Genomic DNA, 26,501 nt, shown 5'->3' on the forward strand with positions numbered 1-26,501 from the left:
ACAGAGACAATGACAGGAGGTTAGATAAGCAGCATTGCACCACCAACCACTACTGGATAATTGGGAACTGCCAACCCTCCAAAGTTTAAAAATGCCATATTGAATGTTTCCTCATACTACAAACTAATGTTGTCTCTCCTTCTTCTGCCTTCCTTGCCATTCTTCCCCCCCCCCCTTTCCTTTTTCAGTCTATTATTGACCACATGCACCTCAAATGCAAGTGTCATGGATTGTCAGGCAGCTGTGAGGTAAAGACCTGTTGGTGGTCCCAGCCTGACTTCCGGGTTATTGGCGACTACCTCAAGGACAAATATGACAGCGCTTCAGAAATGGTGGTGGAGAAGCATAGGGAGTCCCGTGGCTGGGTGGAGACACTGCGGCCCAAATATAACTTCTTCAAAGCACCAACCGAGAGGGATTTGGTCTATTATGAGAACTCACCCAACTTCTGCGAGCCAAACCCTGAGACTGGCTCCTTTGGCACCCGCGACAGGATCTGCAACGTCACTTCCCATGGGATTGATGGTTGCGACCTCTTGTGCTGCGGGCGAGGACACAACACACGGACTGAGAAGAGGAAGGAGAAGTGCCATTGCATCTTCCATTGGTGCTGCTACGTCAGCTGTCAGGAGTGCATACGGGTCTATGATGTCCACACGTGCAAGTAAGATGGGATGGCCACGGAAAAAGAATCAAAGATTACTTTTTTCTATAGGAGAAAGTTGACTTCTTGAGATCCACACACACACACTCACTCGCAGAAGCTAGCATTGGTTGGCTAGAATAGGTATCATTTCTTCTCGACCATCACATCTGGATGTTAACCTTGCAATTCCTGACAAACCGAGATGCCAACCAACCAGCTGTTTTTGACCTTTTGCACCACAGGAGACTGGTTTCTTTAACTAGTCAAGAACATAGAGCTGGATAGTGGATGGCGAGCAGGTTTCCAGAAGGTTCTGGAGTGTCTGCTCTTTCCTTTCAACTCACATGGCAAAGCTCGTGCTATTAAGTGTCCTTTGAATGTTGTGCGTCTTCCTGAAACATGGCCTATTTGTGCATTATGAGCATGGAAGAAGCTTCTAGCGCAATGACTCTTAATGTTCCAGCCCAGCCTGTAGCTAAGTTTCTATGTATAGAATTAACAACAGGTGGTGTGTTGTTGTTTTTAAAGGCCCTTGTTCAACCTCTCACAGGAACTGGAGGAACTTGCAAATGACTCTTCACTCTGTGGAACTGCCAAACTTTGTAATATATTCAAATCCTGAACTGATTGACGATTCAGACAATGCTTCTACTATGGGAGAAGGAAACAGGAAGTGAGGTGGCACTTGTGTGTTATGTTTGTTAAACAATGTAATCGACAGCCCACAACTGTGACATTATTTCCTATGGTAAAAATCCCCCCCCCACACACACACACATACACATACTGTTACATATATACATACATATGTACACCATCTCACAGTTTCAAGTGGACACTGCTAAGGCACTGCTTATTAGCCCACTTGTACTGGGTGGGATTTTTGCCATAGGAAATAATGTCACAGTTGTGGGCTGTCTACTGCGAATATAACATTGTAGCTTAAACAGTTGGCTCCCTCAGGATCAACAGCCTCTGAGGACAAAATGGCTGCCAGGCCTTACTGCAGGAGATTGTTAAATGACATAAAAACACAGGATTCAATAGGATAGGAAATTACACCCTTTCACCTTCATACCATGGGTCTTCATCCAAGCCATGCAATACGAGAAGTGAAATGTTGAATGGGCATTCTTTGGAGCCATCATGAATGTTCAGGCAGGTTTCTGATCAATGAAACCATTTCAGCCAGAGTTTCTCAACTGATATGTGCAAATTGTCCTTTACCTAGACATACCCCCTCAAGCATAACCCCAGAATGGCGTACCTGCAGTTCCCACAAAATCAAAAATTTGGTAACTGACTCATTTTTTATGTAGGTCATGTTTTCAGAAGAAAATCCTTCAAAGCTAACCTATGGAGTTCGTACCATTTCCATTTTCCAGGGCAAAGATGCACATTTCCTCTTTTGTTCATCGCATGACTATTTGTGTGATCAGACCACTGAAACTGCAGACATTGCAAACACTTCCCCCACCATGGTTCAATTTCCTCAGCAGATACCTTGTTGGGGGTTTTCCTTGTTGATAGATACAGGGGTCAACAGAAGTTGTTCCAGTCAACAAAGCTGGCCTCCCACATTGAGGACATAGATCTCTGAGGGGGCAGAAGTACCTGTCTTTCCCTGGCACACTCCCCAAGTTCCTAGTGTGCCCTGCAACACTCAAGCAAAAGTTCTGGAAGCCCTTTCAAGATGGAATGATGTGTTGGCTGTGGAGATGTACTTGAGGGTGAATACAGATAGCCATTTACCTTAGCCTTACAAAGATGTCCAGAAAAACCCATTGAAAATATGCTGACTAGCCTTCCCACACATTTCTGGATTTAGCATGTGTGGCAGGGACAGCCAACCTGGTATCTCCAAATGTTATTAAATTCCAACCCCTAGCAACCCCAACCAGCTCTACTACTGAGCTACAGTCCATGTAAAGGGAGGCAGAGAAGGGAAGGGAAAGCATTACTGGGGAGGGTGTCAACACATCTTCTATAATCTCAACTACAGTGGTACCTCGGGTTACAGAGGCTAACAGACTCTGCTAACCCAGAAATAGTACCTCAGGTTAAGAACTTTGCTTCAGGATAAGAACAAAAATTGCGTGGTGGTGGCGCGGCGGCAGCGGGAGGCCCCATTAGCTAAAGTGGTACCTCAGGTTAAGAACAGTTTCAGGTTAAGAACAGACCTCCAGAACGAATTAAGTTCTTAACCCAAGGTACCACTGTAATGGTTTTATATAAATCGGGGGTGGGGGATATGACAAGTTGAACCCAGTCAAAGTTGCAACTATGACAAAGTTAAGCACACACTTAATTCTCTCCTACTGAAATGAGACTTTACAAGTTTCTCAGTGTCAGCAGGATTGTGCCCCAATACAAGTGTAGATATATGCTGGACTATGCGCTAAATAGGCATAGATCTTTTCAGTGCCCTCGACGGACTTGAAATGAATTTTCTGTGCTCTTCCAGTGATCACAGATAGTTTAAATGGTAGAGAGCTTAAGAATCCCTCTGTATTCACCCCAGGGCAGAAACACAGCTGCAATCATAGTGGAAATATGATATGTCGAGTTTCAAAATGAATGAGGTCCTCTTCAGTTGAGGTTGTTTCTTTTACTTTTGATTAGACATCTCTCTCCCTCTCATTCCAGCGTCCCAGGAGGCTTTCAAAGGACCCTGGAGAAGGCTCAACAGCCCTGCTGAGAAACATTTTAAAATCCTTTTGTTTCCATTTTTCCAGAATTCTCAACTCTATTTATTTGTATTTATTTGTGATTGTGACTGACATCTTGGAATCATCTCTCACTGTTACAAATGGCCTTTCCCAGTCAGTAGCTCCTCATTCTTTAGCTGGAAAGACATCTCAGGGTGAATATGAGGAGCCTTAATGTAGCACCAACCTTGTAGGGGCCCTTTGTAGGTCAGGAGGAGCTCCCAGGAAACCCGTACCCTGTTCCCAGGCAACCATGGGCAGAACTACCTTGATTCTGCAACTTTATAAACCAAATCTCTTGTGCTTAGCAGCCACTCTAGGCCCACACAGTCGCAATCTATGACAGAGCAGCCAACATTGTGCCTTCCAAGTGTTGCAGGTGCCCAACTCCCATCAGCTTCTTCCAGCATATTCAATAATCAGGGCGGAAGGGGGTTGTAGTCCACAACATCTGGACAGCACAAAGACCAGAAAACTGTGATCCTCCAGAAGCTATTTTTTGTTGCCCCACGAGAGAATGGCAAATGGTCAGGGATTATGGGAGCTGTAGTCCAACAACACAGGTTCTCGATTTCTGACATGGACTGTCACAGACCTGGTTTAGATTGAGGTGGTAAAGCTGTATTGCAACTGCAAGGGTGGGGTGGGTCACAAAATGTCCTCTTAACATCTAGTTTGTATGTGTGTTGTGCATGTGCTGATACGGGGTAATACTGTAGTCAAGTCTGAGGTGGTAGACCCCAAACAAAAAATTTTGGCCTGTGTGAGAATAATGAGGTCACAGTCTTAAGAATCTACCATTCTTAGTGACAGATTATATAGATTGCATGTAGGGTGTCTCCAGTCAGAATTTTGTGGGAGGGATTCATGTGCATACCAGCAAATGTAGATTTTTACAATGAAAGGGGATTAAAGAGTTTTGTTGTCCTAGAGCTGAATCTACACCATACATTTAAAAGCACCTCCCATCCCCAAAAAGGAATCATGGGAACTGTGGTTTGTTAAGGGTGCTGAGAATGGTAGCTCAGTGAAGGGTAAACTATAGCTCCCAGGTTTCTTTGGAGGAAGTCATGAGCTTGAAATGTGCAGTTAGGAAAGCAATGCACTAAAAGGTGTGAGATGAACAAATGACTACTGGGAAGACACATGAACACCATACAAGTAAAGCAGGATGAATGATCATTATTGTATAGCCTCCCTGCAAACAAATCAGAATGAACACTCAATAAAGACCAGATAAAATCTAACTTCCTCATGAAGTTTGTGCGAGCAAATCAAGATGAATGCTGAATAAAGAGGAGGAGTGCTGGTTATTTTGTTGCTGTAAATTAGCAGCCACAATGGATGAGGAATGGGACCATGGTGAACGGAACAGCAGGGTTTAACACTTTCTCCATGTACTGTAATCCTGAAACCCACCCACCACATATATACTGAATATCTAGAAATTGGAGCCGGAAAATGGTGCCCCCATCTGGAATCTGTGGCCACTAGCAGCTGCTTCACATTGCTTCATGACTGGCCCAACTCAGAACATCTTAGCAGTTGCCCCTATTTCCTGTTCAGTCACCCTTTATAATGACCCATGTATTATCAAAAATAAAGCAAACCCTGAAATTCCAAAGCTATTGTACAAAAGAAGAGTCACCACCTTTCTCTCTTTATCTTCCTCCCCCTCTTTGGTATTTTGTTAAGTCTGATGGGTTTTTTATGATTATTTATTTTATGAATAAATGTATATATTAGTAAGAGTATATATTTGCAGAAATAACTCCTTGGGAACAGTGTTGTCAATCTGCTACTTCACTTGTCATCTAAGTAAGGAGCGATCTAGTGGATCACATGAAACTCAGCCTGAACAGGGCCTGCTACGATCTCCCTGTGTTTAGAAATATCCTGCACACACTTTGGAGATGCTTGTACAATGCTGTTGAAAATGGGGTGGGCCACCCTTTGCTCAAGTGGATCCCTTCCATTTGTGTGTTGCAGTCTTCAGAGTCCTGGATCGTGGCCCCTTGTCTTTTTATCCTGTTTTTTACCGACAACCTGATAGCAATGTCTTGTATTTTTTTTTTTTTACCAGTTATGTTTCATAGATGTGTTTAACTTTATAATGAAAATTAAAAAATATGCATTAATTTTAATTTTGTTGCCTTAAAAGTTATTGTACTGGGGGGGAAACAAAGGAGTTGTATTGTTTTAAAAGGCCAGACTATATACTTGGTGTTTATCATGTAGCTTGGCCTCGAGTGCCAGTGTTGGGGCCCAGTTCACAACAGGACACTGCATATCCTCCAACATTTCTCTGATGAAAATAGAGATGTCCCCTCCAACATTCCTCCAATGAAAACAGGGATTTCCTACCATGCCCTTCAACATTTCTCCAATGAAAATAGGGACATCCTAAGGGAAAGCAGGACATTCCGGGATCAAATCAGAAACTGGGATGGCTTCTGTAAATCTGGGACTGCCCCTGGAAAATAGGGGCACTTAGAGGGTCTGCAGGGAGGGGGTTGCACCCTGCTGTGGTTCTCATCTGGATCAGGCCCCTTCCTTAAACCTGTAATTTGCATTGGATGAGGGACTCCCCTTTGATCTACTGAGAGGTTCCCCTCCACACACAATGAATTTGTAGGAACAGCAGGACCCCAATGCGGATCTGACTCACAGCAGGAGCAAAGAGTTAAATCATGCCACCACCAATGTCTCATCCCATTCCATTCAAGGAGGAACCATGTGATTAGTGTCACATGACATTTGGGCCTTGAAATCTGCCCACTGGCATGCTGAAGTAGATCAATGGTCCTTACTGTTGCTCAACAGTCTCCCTGTTAAGAACATAAGAGCATATGAAGAGCCTGTCTGCTGAATCCATCCAAAGGCCCATCTGGCCCAGCACTCTGTTCTCTCACTCACCAGCCAGATGCCCCATGGGAAGTTGGCAAGCAGGACCTGAGCACAACAGCACTCTCGCCTCTTGTGAATTCTCTCAAGTTATGGCTAGTAGCCATTGATGTTGTTTAGTTGTTTAGTCATGTCCGACTCTTCATGACCCCATGGACCAGAGCACGCCAGGCACTCCTGTCTTCCACTGCTTCCCGCAGTTTGGTCAAACTCATGCTGGTAGGTTCGAGAACACTGTCCAACCATCTCATCCTCTGCCGTCCCCTTCTCCTTGTGCCCTCAATCTTTCCCAACATCAGGGTCTTTTCCAGGGAGTCTTCTCTTCTCATGAGGTGGCCAAAGTATTGGAGCCTCAGCTTCAGGATCTGTCCTTCCAGTGAGCACCCAGGGCTGATTTCCTTAAGAATGGATAGGTTTGATCTTCTTGCAGTCCATGGGACTCTCAAGAGTCTCCTCCAGCACCATAATTCAAAAGCATCAATTCTTCGGCGATTAGCCTTCTTTATGGTCCAGCTTTCACTTCCATACATCACTACTGGGAAAACCATAGCTTTTACTATACAGACCTTTGTTGGCAAGGTGATGTCTCTGCTTTTTAAGATGCTGTCTAGGTTTGTTGTCGCCATTAATTGATGCAAGCAGCCAATTAAAGTCAACTAAGAAGCTGACATACGAGGGCAGACTATTTGTCCAATCTAGCCCTTTGACTGGCAGCAGCTGTTCAGGGTCTCAGGTAGACAGGGGTCTTTCCCACTAGTCCAATATCCAATACAATAATCAACCAGATGCCTCTGGGAAACCCCTAAGCAGGGCCAATAGTCCTCTCCTACCACTGGTCCCCTTCAAAAGTTGCACTTCTCCAAATTTTGCAGTGCAGTTCTCGAGCCAGGTAATATGCACAAGAATGCATATACCTGGATGAAGTGTGCATGGAATGCATTCATTAATAAAAATAAACATATAAAAATACATTGTATTAGGGGGAAATGCTATACAAAATGTTTAGATTAGACAAGGACCCCTGACCATTAGGTCCAGTCGTGGCCGACTCTGGGGTTGCGGTGCTCATCTCGCTTTATTGGCCGAGGGAGCCGGCGTACAGCTTCCGGGTCATGTGGCCAGCATGACTAAGCCGCTTCTGGCAAACCAGATCAGCGCACGGAAATGCCATTTACCTTCCCGCTGGAGTGGTACCTATTTATCTACTTGTACTTGACATGCTTTCGAACTGCTAGGTTGGCAGGAGCAGGGACTGAGCAACGGGAGCTCACCCCGTCACGGGGATTCAAACCGCCGACCTTCTGATCGGCAAGTCCTAGGCTCTGTAGTTTAACCCACAGTGCCACCCGTGTCCTACATTAGACAAACTTACCTGCAAAATTGTGCATATTAGGAGAAATCTGGACTAAAATTCTGATGAATTTCGATGAGGACTTTGGTTTTTTTTAAACGTACATGCTGAAATGTGGAAATGTGGAGAACTGAAGATTGGGAAAATGAGAAACTGAAACGCATCCTAACAATCTCTCAGCCTAATCTACCTCACAAGGCAGTTCTGAGGATAAAAATCGGGGTGGGGGGGACATGCGTAGCACCTTGAGCTTCTTGGAGGAAAGGCGGGATATAAATGTAACGATAATTAATAATTTAATTAATTAATTACCGTATTTTTCGCTCTATAACACACACCCGACCATAACACACACATAGTTTTTAGAGGAGGAAAATCCGTAGGCATGCCACCCGTAGGCATTCCCTCCATAACATGCACACACATTTCCCTTTACTTTCTAGGAGGAAAAAAGTGAGTGTTATGGTGCAAAAAATACGGTAATTGCCCCATTCATTCTCCCTCATAGCCCCATCCTCTACAGAAACACCAAACACTGTTTGGCTTTGCCTGTGTGAACCCAGTCTTAGAACATAATCAGCAACTGGACGTCTCCGTGCCCTGGCTCTGGAATTTGCTTGCTAAGGATACCTTACCCTTATTCGCAGGTGGAGAGTCAATGTGTGTGTTCCATTATAAATGCACTCTTAGGCACTCAGCCAGAATGCATTCCTTGGGGCTACAAGCTACTCTGGGGCTTACCTGTGTGTGTCAGCAGGTGAAAAGTGTTAAGCAATGAACTCTGTGGTGGGAGTTAAGGAAAGGTCAGTGCCGTCCATCAGAGGGCTGGCTCAGAGCAAGGAGAGTGTGGCAGGCAAGACTCCTGCCTCTAGTTGAAAACAGTCACAACAGACCAGAGCATTGACACACATCCCTTCTGTGGCCTCCTTGAACCACACCTGGGTGGGCATAGCATCAGTTCCAGCTCCACCCCCACTTCTAGTTTATCTTGTCTTGACTATCACTGACAGCCAGCTTGTAGCTGTTGAACATCCTCAACATATCAGACTTTTTAATTGCTTATATTGGTACCCAGGGACCTTCACGGACAGCCAGGGATTCAAACTCATAGAGGAAAATACTATTAATGGCTACTAGCCATGATGGCTGTCCTCTGCCTCCACGGTCAATGCAGTAATGCTTCTGAATACCACTTGCTGAGAAGAGTGCTTTTGTGCTTGTGTCCTGCTTGTAAGTTTCCGATGGGTATCTGGTTGGCTACTATGAGAAAAGGATGCTGTACTAGATGAGTCATTGGGCTGATCCAGCAGGCTCTTCTTACGTTCTAATGCTTTTGTGAACTCATGTGAGAGCCAGTGTGGTGTAGTGGTTAAGAGCGGTAGTCTCATAATCTGGTGAACCGGGTTCCATTCCCCGCTCCTCCACATGCAGCTGCTGTGTGACCTTGGGCTAGTCACACTTCTCTGAAGTCTCTCAGCCCCACTCACCTCACAGAGTGTTTGTTGTGGGGGAGGAAGGGAAGGAGAATGTTAGCCGCTTTGAGACTCCTTAAAGGGAGTGAAAGGCGGGATATCAAATCCAAACTCTTCTTCTTCTTCTTCTTCTTCATGTCTTTCCCATCCAAATCTGACACTGATATGTGGCCTGTGGAGTGGTGTAGTGAATGAGGGATGGACATATTACTAATTAATTAATTAAGGAATCACTTCCTGTGAAGCATCACAAAGCGATTTCACAATGCAATAAAAACATAAAACAGCTGCATCTATAAAAACAAATTTGTGAACATTACTGATATTAAAAACAGTTAAAACAAAACGTGCTGTATATAAAAAAAACAATTTCAAATCCAAGACAGGTATCAGCTGGGATAAGGATCTGCCTGCTATGTAATGCGAAGGAGTTCCAAAGGCTAGGTGCCACTCCACTAAAGGCCCAATTCTAATATTTCCAGGATGGATCTCCTGATAAGATGGTATCTGCAGGATGCCCTTTCGTGGAGAGGTCGGTGACTGTTTTGGTGCAAAGAAAACTGGGAGGTTTCACATAAAGGGCTACTTCACACATGTGTCAAAGAATTATAGAATTGTAGAATTGTAGAATTGTAAGGGACCACAAGAGTTGTCTAGTCCAGCCCCCTGCAACACAGGAACCTTTTGCCCAAAGTGGGGCTCAAACCCACAACCCAGATGGGTTGCAGAGTCTCATGCCCTACCAACTGAGCTGGATCACTCTGGTGCTTCCCTCAGAAATATGTGAACTCAGAATGGAAAAGGCACATCACTGCATACATTTGAAAGGGCACGAGAATGTGAGTTCAATTCAGTTCTGATACTGAACAAATTCAGTTCTGATACTGAACAAAGTTCTTAAGCACAGAATGTGCTCAGAAGTACCCTGTTCGTTCATTATAACTGTATGTCTTTCCCACTTGGCTCTGCTTTGTAGATCTTGGGGCTGTAGTATAAAGCAAAGTACAGTGGTACCTCGGGTTACAGACACTTCAGGTTACAGACGCTTCAGGTTACAGACGCTTCAGGTTACAGACTCTGCTAACCCAGAAATAGTACCTTGGGTTAAGAACTTTGCTTCAGGGTGAGAACAGAAATCGCACAGCAGCAGCACGGCGGTGGCAGGAGGCACCATTAGCTAAAGTGGTGCTTCAGGTTAAGAACAGTTTCAGGTTAAGAACGGACCTCCAGAACAAATTAAGTTCTTAATCGGAGGTACCAGTGTAGTTCCAACAAGGCTGAAGTCTGCACACCCCTGTTGTAGAGAAGTGCACACCCCTGTTGTAGAGAAGTGGCAGGAAGAAGATAGGTTGTGGCCTACTGGACCACTGGCCAGTTTCCAGAATATCCTGTGGCTGCTGGGAATCTTGAGAAGATTGTTGGACTCGTCAGCAGTTGTTAAGAAAGTAATTATCACTTGGCATTTATTAGTAATGCCACACCTGTAAAGAGATCCTGACTGCTACTCTTGTTTTGAACACTGAGAAACAAAACATTGGCAGACCTTTTTCCAAGGGGCAGAAAGAGCGAGAGACATGCAAGAGCAAGGTCCCACTGCTGTAGAGAAGAAATTATTATTATTATTATTATTATTATTATTATTATTAATACCCCATCCATCTTACAGCACATAAAAAATTGTAAAATATCAGACACTAAAAATTTCCCGATACAGGGCTGCCTTCAGATGTCTTCTAAAAGTCCTTGACATCTGATGGGAGGGTGTTCCACAGGGTGGGCACCACTACAGAGAAGGCTTTCTGCCTGGTTCCCAGTAACCTCACTTCTCGCAGTGAGGGAACTGCCAGAAGGCCCTCGGAGCTGGACCTCAGTATCCAGGCTGAACGATGGGGGTGGAGACACTCCTTCAGATATACTGGGCCAAGGCCGTTTAGGGCTTTAAAGGTCAGCACCAACACTTTGATTGATTGAAATATTCTGGGAGCCAATGTAGGTCTTTCAGGACCGGTGTTATATGGTCTCGGTGGCCGCTCCCAGTCACCAGTCTAGCTGGTGCATTCTGGATTAGTTGTAGTTTCCAAGTCACCTTCAAAGGTAGCCCCACACAGAGCACATTGCAGTAGTCTAAGCACAAGTGGCACTGTGGGTTAAACCACAGAACCTAGGACTTGCCAATCAGAAGGTCGGCGGTTCGAATCCCCGCGACGGGGTGAGCTCCTGTTGCTCGGTCCCTGCTCCTGCCAACCTAGCAGTTCAAAAGCACATCAAAGTGCAAGTAGATAAATTGGAACCGCTCCAGCCGGAAGGTAAACGGCGTTTCCGTGCGCTGCTCTGGTTCGCCAGAAGCGGCTTGGTCATGCTGGCCACATGACCCGGAAGCTGTACGCCGGCTCCCTCGGCCAATAAAGCGAGATGAGCACCGCAACCCCAGAGTCAGCCACGACTGGACCTAATGGTCAGGGGTCCCTTTACCTTTACCTTTAAGCACAAGATAACTGAAGCATGCACCACTCTGGCGAGACAGTGTGCAAGCAGTTAAGGTTTCAGTCTGCATACCAGATGGAGCTGGTATGACTCCCAGGCTGTGCACCTGTTCCTTCAGGGGCATAGTTACCCCATTCAGGACCAGGGAGTCCTGGTCCACCCTCTGTCCCCCGAAAACAGTACTTCTGTTTTGTCAGGATTCAGCCTCAATCTGCTAGTCACCATCCATCCTCCAACTGCCTCCAGTCACTCACACAGGACCTTCTCCGCCTTCACTGGTTCTGATTTAAAAGAGAGGTAGAGCTGGGTATCATACGCATACTGATGAACACCCAGCCCAAACCCCCTGGTGATCCCTCCCAGCAGCTTCATATAGGTGTCAAAAAGCATGGGGGAGAGGATGGAGCCTTCAGGCACCCCATAAGTGGGAGCCCAGGGGTCTGAACACTCACCCCCCAACACCACTTTCTGGACATGGCCCAGGAGGAAGGAGTGGAACCACTGTATAACAGTGCCCTCAGCTCCCAGCTCCTCTAGATGGACCAGACGGATGTCATGGTCGACGGTATCAAAGGCTGGAGAAGGTTCAGAGAATAGTGATTAAAATGCTCAGGAGCCTGAGCACACTGCCTTGTGGGGAAAGGAGCTTTGCAGCTCCTGAATAAGAAAGAGAAGGACATTCAAGGAGGGAGCAAATGTTTATAAAATGACAGATGATTTAGAAAGAAAGACAGAACCCAAGAGACCAGGTTCAGATCCCCATTCAGCCAAAGAAGCTCACTGGGTGACCCAGTCAGTCTCTTAGCCTAACCTACCTCACACAATTATTGCAAGGATAAAAATGGGAGGGGAGGAGAACCATGTAAGACACCTTGAGTTACGTGGAGGATATAAAAGGTGGGATATAAAAGTAATAATGAAACAAACAAACAAACAAACAAACAAACAAACAAACAAAGTAGCATCAACCTATGAAACTGACGGGAAGCAAAAGCAAACAAAATGTAGGCTTTTCATGGTGCATGGCTTCCTTGATTTTATGGGATTCAGTTCCACAGGATGTGACGGCTATTAGCTTAAACAGCATTAAAAGAAGAGTAGGGAAATTCAGAGGGTTTTAGCAGCTGAAAAAAAGTTGCTTGCTCAGGGGCATGGTACTTCTTATTTCCAGTGGCCAAGGAATAAACACGGGAGGCACGTCTAACACCACCATGCTTGTGAGCTTCTCGGGATGCCTGCAGACAGAACGCTAGGCGTGATGGACTTGTGGCCTGATGCAGTCAGGCCATTTCTAATTTTCATTTCTGCAATATGTAATATATTATTTGGATGCATCAGAAAGCTTTGTTATCATTTGTATGCTTCTCCCTTTTTCTTCCCTTTGTGTGTGTGTTTGACCTCTCCTACATGCTACATATATTTTAACAAGATTTATACTTTAGGCACAAAATAATAAATTATTACAAAACCACATTATGCACCACTGGTTCCCAGCAAATGTAATGGGCCCACATCAAAGGCAGAGGGGAAACACCCTCCTTATTCGCCCTATGGTGTGATATTTGAGGGGGTGGGCCGCTGGGAGCCAGCTGGGGCAGGGCAGGTTATAGTAATGCAAAAATTTCTTCTGGCCCTCAGGCATTATCAGCATTAGCCTAGGGATCTTCTCTCAGGTGGAGATGATGAGAGGGTTAGAGTAGTTCTGACTATTGGGGGTGGGTGGCAATGTAACCACCTCTGTTGCATTTACAGGGGTCATTAGTGGAGGGACCAGCTTCGCAAATGGTTCTCACGCCTCTGCCAGCACCCTCCCCCATGGCTTCACCCTCCATTTCACACCCTCTCAAGTACTTGCTAACTTCCATTTCCCTTTGGCCAAAGTGGCAGGCCCAAGAGCCTATATCCTCAATGAATAGAGAATCCAGGGAAATGGGGATGAGTTCAGGGGTCTATTGAAACCCAAAGCCATAAACCCTTTCAAAGGCAGCAAGGCACCAATTGATGCTGTCTTTTCAGTTGCAATTTCCAACTGCTTTTGTGGGCTTCAGCAGGTTTGGGGCAGGATAGGAAAGGGAGGGGCAGAGAGGAAGAGGAATTTTTCACCTAGAGCAGTCTTCCCAAAACTTGGTGCCCTCTAGATGTTTATAACTCCCATTAGCTCCAGCCAGCACAGCAATAATAAGACATTTCACCTGTTTTTCACACAGGTAGGACCCAGGAGGCATGAAGCCCCTGCAAGTGCTTGCTGTGCTAGCTGGGGCTGATCAGAGTTGTAGCCCAAAACATCTGGAGAGCAAGAGGTTGGGGAAGCTAGACCTAGAAAGAGCCCTATGACACAATGCAGGCCTCACACCAAGAAGACCATGGGGGATAAGGAAAAGGCATTAGATGTGTATAAGCTTCCTAGGATCATAGGAAGTTGCCTTATACTGAATCAGCACACTGCTCCAACCAGCTCAGTATTCTCTAGACTGGCAGTGGCTCTTCAAGTTTTCAAGCAGAGTTGTCTCCCAGCCCTACCTGGAGATGCCAGGGATTGAACCTGGGACTTTCTGTAGTCAAAAGCAGATGTTCACCCACTGAGCTGTGGCCCATCTAGACCTGGAAGTATTTTCTTACTGCTGGGAGTTTCCTCTCATCGATTTGGCATGACATACTTTGATTACAACATCTGGTGTACACCTGCTGGCACCCTGGGGGCTCCCAGCATCCATTTCTCCCATTAATTGCCTGCCATTGTTAGTGATGCTTGGCAGAGCTCACATCTGATTTCCAGGGTGGGAAAGTGGGCCCAACAGGAGGGCAGGATGCACAAGCGACCAGCCCTCTGTGAGCCACTTGGTGGGTGTACAGCCATTTTAAAGGGGCGGGGGGGGGGGGAGAAAAACACACAATAATATTTTGCCTCTTGAGTGTGGAGAGATCATAGTGAATGTTGGTTGGCAAAATTTGTGAAACATTATTTGTCGCGTTACAAATACACATGCGTACATGTGCCATTAGGGGACGCGGGTGGTGCTGTGGGTTAAACCACAGAGCTTAGGACTTGCCCTTCAGAAGGTTGGTGGTTCGAATCCCCGCAACGGGGTGAGCTCCTGTTGCTCAGTCCCTGCTCCTGCCAACCTAGCAATTTGCAAGCATGTCAAAGTGCAAGTAGATAAATAGGTACCGCTCAGGCGGGAAGTAAACGGCGTTTCCGTGCACTGCTCTGCTTTGCCAGAAGCGGCTTAGTCATGCTGGCCACATGACCCGGAAGCTGTCTGCTGACAAACACCAGCTCCCTCAGCCAGTAAAGCGAGATGAGCGCCGCAACCCCAGAGTCAGCCACGACTGGACCTAATGGTCAGGGGTCCCTTTACCTTTTTTTACATGTACCATTTCCCACACAATCACTTAAGGGTCATCCACATTTCCATTTGCCCTGCTGCTTTCCCCAGGAAAAGCCACGCTTTAGCGCCAAATCAGAACAAATGGCAACCAGGTTTTCCACAGATAGCTGTTTGTTCCAATTTAGCGCTAAAAAGCATGTTTTCTGGGGGAAAGCAGCAGGGCAAAGGCATAACCACTTGGACCTGTGCCTAGAAAGCAGAAAACCACTCAGATCTGTGCTTTCAAGACACAGGACAAATGGAAGTGAGGACGAGCTCTTATTGTGAAGCAAGGCATCTAAAGCATTATGCTTTACTATAGCTACCAGCCTATTTTTATGTGGTCTTACCTTGAAGACAAAGCTTCATCTACTAATTTCGCGTTGACATTCTAAATTATCCTCTGCTGTAAACAACAATAAATCAAGATAATTGAATCTCAGTTACTATAAATCATTGTATGCCACCCTCTTCATGAATAATCTTCCATCAATTAGGCTCTTTTTCATTTCCTTCATTATAAAGTCATCTGCAGAGGTAACTGCAGCTTCTCTCAAGCTTAACCTTAGGGAGAGAGGGCTTAAAAGTTTTATTTGTGCAGAGAACAGCAACACACACTACCATTACTCCTTTTTACCCTTAATGTTTACTCAAAGCACATCATACAGAACAGGACCACAAGATTAGCTCCTTATCGCTCTCCAGTCTATTTATACATTCATATTTCAGTTCTGAACTCTTAGTTCTTTAGGCTCTCCACATGTCTACCCCTGACCAGGAACACCATTAGCAAAATAGCTAAACATCTCAAGCTGTGTGCTGGTTCTTATGGTCATAGTAAGACTGCCAGTGAGTGGTACTGCTTCAAACTCCAGATGGGGGCTTACATGATTGGCTTTCTGTACAAAATGGAAAACTATCATGTCAGGAATAAGAATTTTAGTCTGGACATATCTTTAACATGCTAGTTTTCCTCACACAATGATTGTTTTGGTTTTGCATGGAATCCCATTCAATCCCATGAGCCCCAGCCCTACTCCTTACAGCTTAAAGTGGCAGAGGCCCAGAAGTAGTTTTACCACCTCATCGAGAGCTGGGACTATGGGCAACTCCAGATGACCTGTTTATTGAGCATTCATCCTGATCTATTTATGAGGAGAAGTTCTGATGATGTCGCATGACGCAAGTGTTATTCCCCACTTTCCTTATCGCAAAAGGTCTGATCTTTTGGAGAAGCAGGTTTCTTGTGCAAAACCTCCCAATTAACTGTAATTACCTGAATTTGCTGGTATGTTATTGAATCCCGCTTGAAAATAATGACAGCCATGAAGAGCTCTATATTACTCCAGTTTGCAATGAGGATGTGCGTATCATATTTTTAATGTTCTCCTAGGTTGAAAACAAAGCCTCTCACTGTAAGGCTCCAAATGTCTTGAATCCAGGAGTGTGGTAGCAGGGCCTGATAATATCTTAACCCCTGTACAGTAGCTTGCACACAGCAAGGACCTAATATGTACTACATCCAGCACCACCAGATTTACAGAAGCCGTCCCGGTCCCACTTTTCCTTAGGTCTAGGACATCCCTATTTTCATTGGAGAAATGTTGGAGGGTATGGAGTTATCTAAGCCCTGAGTCATCTGAAGCAATCCTGTACAGTGGTACCTCGGGTTAAGTACTTAATTCATTCTGGAGGTCCATTCTTAAACTGAAACTGTTCTTAACCTGAAGCACCACTTTAGCTAATGGGGCCTCCCACTGCTGCCGCTTCGCCGGAGCACGATTTCTGTTCTCATCCTGAAGCAAAGTTCTTAACCCGAGGTACTATTTCTGGGTTAGCGGAGTCTGTAACCTGAAGCATCTGTAACCTGAAGCGTCTGTAACTCGAGGTACCACTGTATAGGGAAGGTATTTATAATGTTTAATGCTTTATTATGTTTCTATAGGTTGGAAGCCGCCTAGAGTGACTGGGGCAACTAGACCCAAACGTTTCCCACCTTGCATCCTTGGCTATCAAGCCTGCTTGCCTTTTTGCTCCAGGAACACAGGATGACCTTCCATCGAGTCAGACCATTGGTCCATCTAGCTCAGTACTGTCAGCTCTGACCAGCAGCTGCTCTCCAGGTTTTCAAGCAGGGTTCCCTCTCAGCCATAGCTGGAGACAACAGGGATTGAATGTGGGACCTTCTGCATGCCAAACAGATGTTCTGCCACTGAGATACAACTCTTCTGCTGATAGATGGATTCCTAGGAAATCCTAAATTAGTGCCATCCCATTCAGTCATGGCCTGTTCTCAGGGCTGTCAGGAGCAAAGCTACCCGCTGTCCCAGGACAAGAAGCTTTGGGAAACAACTGGACATCTACGAGTAGAGATGGTGCAGAGAGGATTGTTGTGCCAGTCTCTTCTGATCTCAAGGTGGGGCTTTAAGTACTATCAGGCTGATGAAAGGCCTCACTTTCAGCAAAACTGCAGGAATGCTGGGGAATATCAGTTTTCCGAAAGAGGCAGCTGAAACCACTAAATGGCAGTTTCTCATCTTCAAGTCACCTCTGCCCTAGGTTGGCTCCTTGGCAGGAGTATTCTGGAAAATACTCAGGTCCAGGGCCTGTTCATGGCCATAGCTCAGTGGCAGAGTGCCTGTCTTGCATGCAGAAGGTCCCAGGTTCACTTGCTGGCCTCTTCAGGAAGGGTTGCAGAAGGACACCTCTCTGAAACCCAGGAGATCTGCTGATAGTTAGTATCAGGGGTGCCAACTTGAATAAAATATGGGGAGGTCAGGTAAGCACTGCCCTGCATAATCAATCACATGACACAGTGCATGGACACCATTTGAATGGAAATCGCAATCAACTTGGGGGAGCACCCCCTCAAATATTTTATGGAGAGGGGCGAAGACCCCTCAGCCTCGATGGTCAGTATAGACAATCTGGAGTTTGTTGTCCACAAACACCCTGGGTGGGGGTGTGCTCGTGTGACACCCCCCCCCCCCGCAGGAGTATACTACCCCAGCACTCGTCACTGTGAGGGGGGGGGTGAAGAACACCCTCTACGTTCACCCAGCGCCCATCAGCTGACGGGGGGCTCGTGCTGGGCACATGGGGATGTCTGATTTGCATGCCCCAATATTCTGCACCCAGGGCCATGGCCTCCCTGACCCGACCTCCCCCAAGCCACTGGATGGGCCAATTGTTTGACTCAGAATTCCCATGTTCCTCTCTTCCCAGGCCACATCCATCTCTGGCCTGATCTACACCTCAATTGCTTTTTGTCTGCCTGGAATGCGTCCTTAAACTGTGATAACATGTCTTGCTAGCCTGAATGAAGGCTGGAGAGGTGTTTTTTATGGGAGGATGTGGAAATCTTCAGACTTCTGCTTAGCTGGAATGTAGCCTACTGTACAAAGGTAAGAGTCACATCAATCACTCCACACACTTTTGCCTCTAGCTCTGCCCACCCCTAGCATGTGGCTTCCCAGAAGGCTGACCACTAGGAACCCCCAGACTGAGAAAGGTTCCCCACCTTTGGACAATAGCTTAACCAGCTAACTGAGGGAGTTCAGAGTGGTGAGCCCTCAGTACAGTGCAGAACTGTGCTATGGGATCTAATCTTCATAGCAGAGATCGTGTTTGGACCCACAGGTGATTATTGGAAGATGACAATTACCACTGTTCCATACAGGTTAGAAGGTAAGTAGGTGTCCTTCACCTTTAGAGGCAAATTCTGTATATTCCAAGATCAGCCTCGGATGGCCCAGTCCTGAGGAGTTCCACATGCCATCCCGCCTGTCCATTATGTCTGGAGGGCAACTTCAACGCGAGAGGCGTGAGTCTGGCTGCTGCTGCACACAGAGGGTTAAACACCAGTAGACTGAATGCCAAAGGACTTAATAACGATTTGCTGCTCACCACACTGCTCTCTGGGAGCAATGCAGCACAAGAAAAAACACGTCAAGAAATGCCAGAAAAATGCAGTGCACCAAATACACACACACACACACATACGGTGGGAAGACGGGGGACGTAAAAATGTAGAAGCTTCATTAGCAGTTAGCTGTGGGCAACAGTGTTTCCAGCTGATATGGAGATAGACATAAAATTTTGGAATGTGCGATGCATGAGATATTAGTTCCTCCTCACTGACCTTAGAAGTGCCACCTCTTCCCCCCCCCCCCCGACATTGCAACCACCCCCTGACCTTTTACACTGCCCTGGTAAGTGATACAGGCTCTCTGTATGCTGGTGGCACTTTTGAGGGGAGAAAAGGATTGTTTATTATTATTATTATTATTATTATTATTATTATTATTATTACTACTACTACTACAATAACGATAATTAGTACAGCATTCCACTCTCCTTCCATTGAAGTCTCCTTCCATTGAAGTCAGAGTGATCTACAAGATTGTGGATTATCCTTCTTCTTCCTCACAACAGCCCCCTGCAGTAGCAGGCTGAGAAAGAGTGGGTGATATAAAAGTTATTGATCTGGGATCACCTGGTGAGCTTAAAAACCTAAGATCTCTGCTGTAGCAGACCAAAGGCCAGTAACCTATTCTCACAGTAACCAAACAGATGTCCCAATGGGAAGACCGCAAGCAGAATCCGAGTGCAATAGCAGCACTCTCCACACCTGTGATTCCCATAAACTGGTATTCAAAAGTTTTCTGTAGACTGCTGTTTGCTCAGATTCAATGGTAAACAGCGGGTTTTCCTGGGGAAAGTTGCAGGACGAAACAAGAAGCACTCAGACACAGACCCGTGTCAAGCAAAGCGCAAAAGCAAGTCTGGATGAGCCCTTACTTAGAAGCCAGTCCTACTGAACAAAGTGAAACTTTTAGAATCATAGAATTGTAGAGTTGGAAGGGACACCTAGAGTCATCTAGTCTAACCCCCTGCAATGCAGAAATCTCAACTAAAGCATCCATGACAGATGGCCATCCAACCTCTGCTTAAAAACCTCCAATGAAGGAGAGTCCACAACCTTCTGAGGGAGTCCGTTCCACTGTCAAACACAACTTACCATCAGAAAGGTTTTCCTGATGTTTAGTTGGAATCTTATTTCTTGTAACTTGAATCCATTGGTTCGGGTCCTACCCTCCAGAGCAGGAGAAAACAAGCTTGCACCATCTTCCACGTTACAGCACTTTAGATATTTGAAGATAGTTAAAATATCTCCTCTCAATCTCCTGTTTTTGGCATGCCTGACCTTCACCCTGAACATGTTGGCTCCTCATGTATACTCCTCCATGATTTCCCCTTTCTTCCATTTCTTATACATGCCCTTCTTATGTTCAGTTTGCCTTCAATACTCCAGATCAAGAATCTCTTCACAAGTACAAATCCTTTACATATAATGCTACTCCTTCTTCCTTCCTTCCTACCCCTCAATTTCTACATTCCAGCTATGAGCCTCATCCCACCAGGTTTCAGTAATGCCTATTAGGCTATACTGTATTTATGATCCTGTGTTCAAAGCTACAATTTGTCTTGCTTGTTTCCCATACCCTGTGCATTAGTATACGGACAACTGAAACCATGAGATTCCCCCCACCTGCTTCTTTCTTGTAGTTTTCTGCCCTTTAGCAGGTTTGGGGGCACCATCTCAGTGCCCTGTACATCAATGAAGCTATTATCCCCAGTACCAGGTGTTCTCTTGTTGTCTGGAATGTTGTCTCCCTCCCCTTCAGGTTTTAGTTTAAAGCTGTCCTGATCAGGTTCGCAAGACTCTTAGCAAACACATTGTTGCCAACTGCTCTGAGATGCTGCCCATATCTTGCCAAAAATCCTTCCTCAAGGAAGTGCAGACCATGGTCCAAGAAGCCAAACTCTTCCTGACAACACCACCTGTGCAGATAGTAGTTTACATCCAGTATTTTCCCCTGTCTTCCAGGGCCACAACCTTCAACAGGAAGGAGTGATGAAAAAAAAAACCTGTGCCCCAATGCCCTTCAGCTACTTGTCCAGAGTCTCATAGTCCCTTGTATATGTCAAATGTGTATGGCAATATCGTTTGTACTCGCATGAATCAAAAGGAAGGGTTTGTGGCCAGTGGACTTTATAAGACTTGGCAACTTCTCTGTCACATTGTGAATCTTTGCACCTCCCAGGACACCGCATTATTTCCGCACAGTACCACCTCTATTCCCCTCAGTAGGGAGTCATCTACCAACACCACACGTCTCTGCTTCCTCTGTAGAGTGGCAGGAATGCTTGTATGGGGTGTGTGTGTAATTTGTATATGATGATAAATGTTTCGGAATATTTTTGGATATTTAATAAAATTTAAAATGAAAAAAAAGTGTGTACTTAAATCCCTGATACTGAAATAAATTAGAAGTAAAAGCATTTTAGATGGTTTGTGTCCATTACTTGGACCAGTCTGTTAGGAGTATGTTGGATAGGCACAGATATTTGGTTAACAAGAATTCACAATAGGCATCAACTCATGACTATCAAGTTCTTTCCAATCCTCCAGAGAACCCCAGCCAAAATTGCCACTTTCCAACAAATTCCCATTTCATTTCTTCTTCCAAGCCTGGAGCTACACAAGCATCTCTGTTAAAACTCCCAATCTCATCTTGAAATGAAAAATGAAACAGCGTTAGGGGTTTGGTTGTCAGCCAGCGTGTTGACAGAGCTCTGACATGGTTTCAATGGTTCTAAAGGGTGCAACATTGCCAAACATCATCAGAATTGTTTTTCTTGATAATTGTTTTTCCCCAAATTATTTTTACAGTCTAATTAATTTCCACGTACCTTTTGTAATACAGTCAGCATAAAAAAAAACCAAGCCATTTTAATACATACTGAACAAACAAACAAAAACAAACAAACAAACTACAGTATCTATGGACTATGTATAGTCTGGTGTATGGATCTTTAACGAGCAAAACCATAATGGGGGGCAGAGAGGAGAGACAGTTAAAATTTTATCAAGCCAGTTCATATCCACTCTGGCTGAAATACAGGAATGCCAAACGATGAGCTTGGTTCCATGCAGATAAATACGAGCAACATGTATATGTCTTTGTATATAAAAAACTAAATGTAAACATTCACCCATTTTTAATATTGTGCACCATAAACTACCCAATACAAACAGTCTTTTAAATTTTCTGAAGTAGTTTAATATAATAGACTAGATGGCAGGACTAGGGGCTGAGAGAGGGGAGGGGGGTTGGGGTCCCCAACTATAACCACTGAGATGCAGGTCAAAAAGCCTATGTTATCTCAACTTAATACATGAGACCCAACTGTTACGTGAAAGTGAGTCACCGAGGAACAAATACAAGAGGCACTGAGATTATGAAAGGCTTCCAGGCTGCTAAGGCTTCTGGGAAACAACCTCAACAAAACACAAAAAAAACCTTACAAGTTTTTAATGAACTTGTGCAACCCCCCCCCCCCAACTCTGCCTCCTGAGGAATGTGGCTGTTGCTTTGTCCATGTTTTGTAATTTGTGTGTGTGGCACAATTAAGAACTGATATGCTTAATATGAATGGAAATACTTGCACTGAATAGAGACAGCAACTCCCGAAACACTGGGGGGGGGGGGAGTCCACTTCCCCCTAGACACCCCCCCCCACCTCCCCGGCTTCCAGCTACCAACTCCGCCTGGGAGGGAAAGTTGTGTATCAATCTAGGCCTATAATGGTGTAATTTAGTAGGTAGGCCTGGACTCTGGTGGTGATATTGTACTGGAATGAATGAAACTGTGGGCTTCAGGCTGCGCCATACTGCTAGGCCCTGCCTGGTTCTATTCAGCCCAGGCCTAATCTGATTCATTTCTTCTCTACACCAAAGCTCCCTTCTCAGTAGTAGGTTTTTCTCTGGGTTTTGTTACTGTTTCTTAAAGAGCTCAGCTGGCTGCTGGGGCTGAAAAGAATCAAATTATTAAAGATTTTGTGGAAAATCCAGTGAGAATAGGGCCATGTAATAATGATAGCATTGTGCCACCGTGGACCATTCCCAGCTTCCACTGGGGAGAAATTGTCAAGTCTGCCTTTGTTTTCTTAACCCTTTCAATAGAAACAAAATAATATTTAGCTTAGCACAAAATACCTTCTTTTTTATTTCTAATCCTTTAAGGGTTTTTTTTTCCCACCCCTTATCCCCTCCAACCCTCCCTCCCTCTCTTATTTTTTGGCTTCTCTCCCAAAATAGATTTATATATTCTATACATTCTGCTTTCCCGAGCAATTGGCTGGAGGGCTATCTGTTATCAGGAAAGCACTACTTGTTAATTAGTATGTAAAATGAATAATTAAACCAGCAACCAGACAATACAGAGGTATCTAGATAGGAGGGGGGGGGGCGCGCATCAAAAACAAAAGAGAGAGACTTTTACAGCCACCATCCAACACAGAGTTAAATATTTATATTTGGGTATTATTTTCCATCAGACATTCCTATGCATTGTTTAATTTAACCGTTATGGGTAAAGTTCACCTCTGCAAGCCTCTGAGCATTGGTGAACATGTGTGGGCTTCATGTGGGCGGAGTGGGATGCACATGCAAGAACCGTCTCTGAAACGCACACACTTCAGAGGTTGGAAGTAGGGCCAGAGAATTGTAAGGGTGGGGCACGTATGCCTTTGCTCCCTTCCCCACTTTAAGCCTACACATGTATATCGAAATGCCTGAACAGGGTTAGTTACAAGGTGGTTTCATGTGATTGTTGGGAGCCCCATGAAGGCCCATAGCTCAGTAGCAGAGCATCCGCTTTGCATTCAGAAGGTTGCAGATTCAATCCACAGCAACTTCAGGTAGGGCTGGGAGGGAACCCTGGAGAGACGCAACCAGTCAGTTTAGAGACAATACTGATCTAGATGCACCAATTGTCTGGCTCCAAATAAGGCAGGTTCCTATGCTCCTATGACTGTGAGCACTTCACAAGTGCTGACACTGTTATGTAAGAAGGATGCACATTTAGTTAATGTTACACTCTGGAGCTAATGGTATAAAGGACTCCCACTTTAGATGATAATGTGTAGCACATCATTTGATTCAAAATGTGTCAAAGCTGCATTTGGAGGGGCCCCCTGCTCATGATGGTGAGTGGGATCATAGACTTCTGCCCCAGATGGCTTCCAGTACCATTGATTCCTTGGGCTAGCATTGTATTGCTAAACATGAGGCTGGATTCTCATTTGGTGCAACCATCTTGGCAAGATGTGTGAAGACGCCCAGCGAAGGAGGATGAGCTGCTTACACAGAAGGTTTTGAAATCAAGGCCACACTCCTTTCTTAAAGATGCACATTTACCAGTTAGAAGAACCATAGCTTAGTGGTAGTGCTTTGTGTGCAGAACGTCACCGGTTCAATACCTGGCATCTCCAGGCAGGGCTGGGAATGTCCCCAGGAGATCCGCTGCCTGTCAGTGTAGACAGTATTGAGACAGATGGACCAATACTCAGTCAGTATGTGGCAGCTTCTCGTGTTTCTATGTTCCTAAAGAGGTGGGCTTTTTAGCTTAGGCACCAGAGTGTTCACAAGACATCTCATATGCCATTGCTGGCGCCATTGTCCCCTTCCGTCTTTAAAATCCTACTGTCTGCAAGAACAATGCTGAGCTTTCCCACATGGTGAGCAGATAACAACATGTTAACATCAGTTAATAAGCTGTGCTTGGCCCTATACAGAATTCCTGTGGATTTTGATGGAAATTATAGGGACTGGAAGACCAGCTCTGACCGCTTCGATGTTCTTTATGCTGTGGGCAACACAATTTCATGGGCTGCAATTGTTGGCTAGGCGGGATGGAGGGGAGCAGACATGCCATAACAAAGCACAGGTCTATTTGCATCAGGCAGTGGGGGCAGGGATTTCATACAGACCCATCATGTTTTCCAAACAGCATTTACCGTTTTCCTAATGCATAATAAAACAAACAAACACAGATCTCAACCTCATTCTTAACAACAACAACAACAATATCAATTTCATGAGGCTATGCAAGCCATACAGAGGTGAAGCAGCTTGCTCCTGCAATGAAGTGTAAAAGACTACTTTGAAAGGTTAAGTGAGTATTGTATACCTTTAATTCATTTCTAATAAATGCTGTTTTGTTTTTGTTTTATTATTATGCCACCCATCTGACTGGGTTGCCCCTTTTGCTGCACCAAGAAGATAGGCAGCAGTTATCTCAGTATCCCTCATATTGTGTAAGGAAGTTCCCACAAAGGTCAGACTCTCTGCAATAAAGAAAGTGATGGGGAAATGCACTGGAAAGTGTTAGATCACCCTTGATTGATGTGATATCATCTAATCTTCCTGCAAACAAATGAAAACAAATGCTCAATAAACAGGTTCTCTGGAAGCACCCGAGACAAAGCTGCAGTTCTTATTTAAAACTCAATATGAAGATCTCTTTTATGGGGACCCCCAAAATCCCACCAGATTCCCACCAAATCCCACCCTGTCTCATAACAGAGACAGCCCTGAATTTACCTCACCACACCTATGGAATAGGGACACGGGTGGCGCTGTGGGTTAAACCACAGAGCCTAGGACTTGCCAACAGAAGGTTGGCGGTTCGAATCCCCGTGACGGGGTGAGCTCCCGTTGCTCTGTCCCAGCTCCTGCCAACCTAGCAGTTCGAAAGCACGTCAAAGTGCAAGTAGATAAATAGGTACCGCTCCGGCAGGAAGGTAAACGGCATTTCCGTGCGCTGCTCTGGTTCGCCAGAAGCGGCTTAGTCATGCTGGCCACAAGACCCGGAAGCTGTACGCCGGTTCCCTCGGCCAATAAAGCAAGAGGAGCGCCGCAACCCCAGAGTCGTCCACGACTGGACCTAATGGTCAGGGGTCCCTTTACCTTTACCTATGGAATAGAACATTTTTCAGTCACTTGTTTCACTTCTGCCAGACAGATGCACACATGCCAATGTGCTGGCAACCATTAGTTAGTAACAATGGAAGTAGGTCATGCTGGTCAATAGGGTCAGTTTCCTGCAGGCCCAATATGTCTCTCCTGTCTCTCTCACCCTTTGGGGTGGGAGCATTGCAACAAAAAGATCTTCTGTCTCTTTTATCCAGCCTGGAAGCAGCGCATTGCTTTACAAGGAGAATCCGGACCAGCCATTTCCCTCATAACACATGGGAGGGTACCATTCTGGGTGGCACCTTTGCCAGTTGGCTTCCAGACAGGCAAAGCTTATTCATGTTTCCAAGTCCCAGCCAAGTTCAGCAATGAAGCCTGGAATGTTTGAAAGTGGGAGGGGGGGGGGAAGGACTGGGAAAACATCCAGGACACACTGGGTAGTTTTGTGCCAGGAAGAGAATGGATATGTTTGTTATTTATTTCAGAGACAGTGTGAAATGTGTGTGAGAGGCTGCTTCCAAACTGGGCATTTACCATGGAATAGCCATACTTGTTTCATTCACAGGGCATCTGCATGACGTGGTGAACAAAACATCATTCTCTCGTGTTTTCCCTGTTCAATGTCTGTTCCCCCAGAGCTCAGAAAATACAACTTTTTTAACTGCTTGGAATAGCTGCATAATTTATTCAGGCATAAATGGCCTATTGTGCAGTTATTCCAGCCAATAAGATTGCCCTAGAATTTT

The 26,501-nt window shown here is 45.3% G+C and overlaps 1 protein-coding gene across 3 annotated transcripts in view; it reads left to right on the forward strand.

Annotated features, from left to right (window-relative positions):
• The window catches only part of WNT3A (Wnt family member 3A), a 96,550-nt gene extending 86,391 nt beyond the window's left edge, over positions 1 to 10,159 (forward strand). The window contains exons 4-5 of one of the 3 annotated variants that reach the window (XR_013977817.1): positions 189 to 2,659; positions 10,117 to 10,159. Coding sequence is in view for 1 of the 3 variants with exons in the window: in XM_080974252.1 (XP_080830378.1) it covers positions 189 to 668 (480 nt within the window). In the remaining 2 variants the exon portion in view is untranslated. Of the gene's footprint in view, positions 1 to 188; positions 5,499 to 10,116 lie in introns of those variants that run through there. The other 2 variants (XR_013977818.1, XM_080974252.1) reach the window with 2 other exon arrangements.
• Positions 10,160 to 26,501: the final 16,342 nt, after the last annotated feature.

This window comes from Podarcis pityusensis, assembly GCF_964106645.2.
Source record: "Podarcis pityusensis genome assembly, chromosome: 12".
Lineage (NCBI taxonomy): Eukaryota > Metazoa > Chordata > Lepidosauria > Squamata > Lacertidae > Podarcis > Podarcis pityusensis.